Source organism: Enhydra lutris, unplaced genomic scaffold (genome assembly GCF_002288905.1).
Source record: "Enhydra lutris kenyoni isolate GAN:26980312 unplaced genomic scaffold, ASM228890v2 scaffoldscaffold243, whole genome shotgun sequence".
Lineage (NCBI taxonomy): Eukaryota > Metazoa > Chordata > Mammalia > Carnivora > Mustelidae > Enhydra > Enhydra lutris.
In genome coordinates, this window is record NW_019154327.1 from 35976 (window position 1) to 40327 (window position 4352).

The window sequence follows — 4352 nt, forward strand, 5'->3', positions numbered from 1 at the left end:
AGACCTCAAGAAGAGCAAACTAACTTAAAAAAAATCCTACCAGACACAGTGAGAAAGAACTTTCTTCCAGGTAATTCCTACTGGGCCTCTCTCATTCCAGCCATTTCAGGCTTTGGCCATGCCAGCTACCCCATTTTATCTTTTTCCTGGTGGTGGGAAAGTACTAAGTCCTTGTTCTTGCCTGGCACATTACAGCACAAGTGCCAGCCAGAACACATGTCCTGCCACCCACCAGATGCCTCGTTGTGGGGTGGCCTTACTAACAGGCAGATAGAGACTCATAACCCTTCATTTGTCAATCCGGATGTCCAGAAGCTCCTTGAACTACTAATCAGCAAAAGGGTAGAACTGAAGAGTTGGAAGGAGAAAGAAAAGGTTGGGTCAGTTTTCAAACAGTGGTGCCCAGATGACCACGTGAGCTTCTGGGGGACTCTGTGGAAGCTGCTGGGTGCTGAGCAGAGCACCACCACCTCACCATCCTTCTGGAACATGAAAAACAAAGCAGAGCCACTGGCACAACCTCAGCCATTCTCATCTCCCAAGGTCTTGGAAGACCACTTGCAATGGAAACGCAACCAGCTCTTCTGGGGTCTCCCCTCTCTGCACAGTGAGTCCCTGGTGGCCACTGCCTTGTTCTCTACTCACTCTTCTCCACTACAGTCTCCCTCTGTTTTATTCAATGGGACCTCTAATTGTTTGCCAGTTCTAAACCAGGATCAAATATCTTCACAGTTTTCCCATGCCCCACCATTGCTCCACAGTGGGATCCAACCCCAACCCTCAACGCTAACCTTGCCCCAGCCCCAGGTCCCCCTTGCACCCTATGTCCCAATAAGACCACCTTCTCTCCCATCCCAGAGGAGGACCAGTGGGGTATCTTGTGCTACATCCCAGAATCAGACACGATCCTTCATCCCAACTAAAATGCAACATCTGGAGTGGCCCTTGTTGCCAAAGCAACAAGGAAGGGGGAAGACTTTACCCACTATGGAGAAAAGATCTCCAAAATTCTTTAGCCAAGTCCCTCCCAAGCTTCTGGAGGACCACCAGGCCTCCCAGTCCCACAGATCAGGTTCCACCTTTCAAGGGGACTTTTCCATCTTTAATATCCAGAAGCCACAGCTTCAGAGGAAGCTCAGCAGGGATAAACAGCAAAGCAGCTTGCCCCACAAGGTTCAGCTGTCCCTGGAACTGAGGTGGCCTCAGGATGAATCCCTGGGGGTGAGTCAGGCACAGAGAGAGCAGGGGCTCTCAAGGCCCTTTGTGTTTAAAGGCAAAAGCAGCAAAGCTACATGGAGGACCAGGTCCAGATACCACAGGAAGTATCAAGCAAGATTCCAACTAGAGAAGAACTTTGGTAAGGGTCTATGGCAGTGTCTGAAGAGGATGCCAACAGGTCTCTCCAGGATCTCAGCTAGGTTCCCAGTGAAGGTTCTGGGAACCAACTCTGAGAAGGAGTTTGGAAGACCCTTGATAGGGGCCTTGGAGGGTGATCCAGGAAAATACTTAGCCAGGGGCCCAGATAAGAAATATCTAGAAAAAACTTTAAAGGTTCATTTGCACAGGAAATTGGGACAGATCAGTAAAGGTCTGATCCCTGTGACTGTGTGTCGATCCTGGTTTATGGCCAGCCATGCTTTTCCCAAGTCCCAACCCCACATGGCTATCAGAAATCTAGCACCCTTGAAGGATCGGAAGCCCTGTGTAAACACCTCCCATGAGCTGTCCTTCCTTTGTCCTAACACTCAGCAGAAGCTGGAAACACACATCATAAGTTTTCGAGTGAGGCATAAGTGGGACCTACCTCTCCAAACTGTTGAGCCCATAGATCTCCAACTACATGAAGTTCAACACTTGCCTTTTCCCCAGTCTCCCTTTCCATGCTCAGCCACCTTTGTACCTGGGGCCCCATCAAAAGCCAAATTTTACAAGTTCTTGGAGGAACTACCTCAGCCCCATCCAGGAGAGAAGGGTATAACTGAAAAGTCTGATCCCACTTCAGGGAGTCCCCTGCCTGTTCCCTCACCCATATGTGAGCAAATCCAGCAGGCCCTGGGAGGGACTTCACCTGGTGATGGCCATCAGTCCTCAGAGACGTCTTTATCAAGACAGGAGGGCAGATCACCTTCTCAGGCCTCCATTCTCAGTCTCCCAAACAGAACCCTGCACAGCAAGACTGTTATGGGGGCCAAGAAAGACAGCCTGGAACCAAGTCCAAGTTTAGCAATGGCCAGTAATGAGCTAAAAGAGGAGAATGGGGGTCAGGCCTCACCAGACATGGTAGCAACACTGAAGATGGAGCTCAGGTCCCAAACTCCAAGGTCTGAAGGGGCCACAGAGGTGATGGAGGCCAAGAAGGTCCCTGCTTGGAAAGTTGTCTTAAGTCCCAGTGGGCTAGCCAACAAACCAGCCATTTATGTGGATCTGAGGAGATCAGGATATCCAGGTGCTAGGAAAAGCCCCTCACCATCTACAGTGTTGGTTGCTCAAGATCCAGAGGAGGTAAGCCTTAAAACAAAGTTTAGTAAGGTTGAGCTCCAAGAGAAGATAGAGTCAGAGAACCAGCCTGATGACCATACCACTGGTGTGCTTCCTCAAGATTCTCCCAGTGACCTCCTCCTTCCAGACTTTGCCACTTATGTGCTTGTTGAAGACAGTGGCACTAATGTGCTCCTGCCAGACTCTCACACTAATGCTGTCCTTGCTGCAGACAGCTTGACCACTCAAGAGTCACCCTCCTGTTCCCAAGTGGAATGTGCCAGTGGAGAGACACCAGCTTCCCCAGTGTCACATAACCTTAGCTCAAGTGGATCGAGGAGTGAGGGGCAGCAAGAGCCCTGTGGACCAAAGGTTGAGGAACCAAATGACAGCCAGAGCAACAGTGAGACCACTGATGAGGGAAAGGACCAGAAGAGACCCAAACCAGAAGAGAATGAAGACAGGTGTGCAGAAACGTTGGAAATCAGGGCTTCCCAAGCTAGTGAGATAGGCCACCCTCCCCAGGTCAGAGGATCAGGAGAGAGCCTTGGGAGCAAATACCTCCAGCTCATGCCACCAGAAAAGGGACATGTTTTTCCAGAAAGCCACTTTAGACAAAGGATGAAGAATTTTCTGCAGTGCCTTAATCCCAATAAAAAAAGCAAAGGACTGGAAGGCCCCCTTCAAAAAGGCAAGCCTGCATCGTCTCCTGCCCAGAGCTGGGTGCCAGTCCGAAGCAGATCGGTTATGGACAACAGGGCTGCCAAAACACAGACGATCGTGACAGCTGTGGGACAAATCCTGGTGGAAAAATTGGGACTCCACCAAGGAATTCGGGCCTCAGAGATACATCAGCACAAGGAATTGCAGGCCCCAGTACATAGGCATTCTTGCCCCCACAGGGCTTTCACCTCCACAGACCAGAAGAGAGTGATGGGAGGGATATCCTCCAATCAGCAAGGTACCCCCAAGGGTCATAGCTGCCCTAGCAAGAGCCAGCTGACCAGAGACAGGAATGGCGAATGGGAAAGCCTCCACAGGGACCTGGGGCCCCCAGGCAGACCCAGCCAGGACCAGCCGATGGTGGCATGTGTCTCAGGTCGAGTTCACCGTTATCCTACATGCAGTCTTCAAAAATATGTCTCAACCCATCAGGCAGAGAACGCTTCACACATCTTTCTTGGTCAGAAAGATTTCCTTCAAGAAAAAATTGAGTATATGCAAAGAAAGCCCATTTTTTCTCACATTAGCACATCCTCTGTGTGCTAATGACTTCCCCGTGCCACAATTTTTATTGTTTCCCAAAAATATATGTTTGGTTCTTTTTTCTCATGAGTGGTGCTGGACTTTGTGTGTGCCCTGCTTGGGGGGGGGGATCATGGTTTTCTCTCCCCGAGGGCCTGCTTTGGCTTCCAGAAGGAATGGGACCTTGGAGGGCCAGTGACCTTGGGGTCCACCCCTTGCCCCCTTCCTCACACACCATTTCCACGACAAGGTGAACAAGACCCAGAGTGGGACCTCGCTCTGCCCATCCTCTCCTGCTTCTCCTCCACCTGAAATTTGTGTGGCTGTAGGGAGGGTCTGCTGAGGCAGAAATCCTGCTCAGCCTCCAGGAAGACGGAGTCCTAGTCAGAGTGGGGCCTTCAGTTGGGAGACACAAGGCTGGCCCTGAGGGCAGAGGTGAGGAATCCTGTCCCCACCCCGTCTCCTGTGAGGAGTAGAGGACGGCCACCCCAGGAGCCTTCTCTTCCAAGAAAATCCCATCTTAGCTCCATGCAGCCCCTCTTACACTCAGAGCAGCAAGGTACGAGCTTGCTCCTGGTGCTGAGGTTGTGTGGGGTGCCACAGAGACCTGAAGGCACCAGCCTGCTCAG

General features: G+C 51.3%; 1 protein-coding gene across 1 annotated transcript in view; it reads left to right on the forward strand.

Annotated features, from left to right (window-relative positions):
- Positions 1 to 3747, forward strand: part of LOC111140195 (spermatogenesis-associated protein 31E1-like) — a 5904-nt gene extending 2157 nt beyond the window's left edge. The window contains exon 5 of the mRNA XM_022492529.1: positions 296 to 3747. Coding sequence (XP_022348237.1) covers positions 296 to 3747 — 3452 coding nt within the window. The remainder of the gene's footprint in view (positions 1 to 295) is intronic.
- Positions 3748 to 4352: the final 605 nt, after the last annotated feature.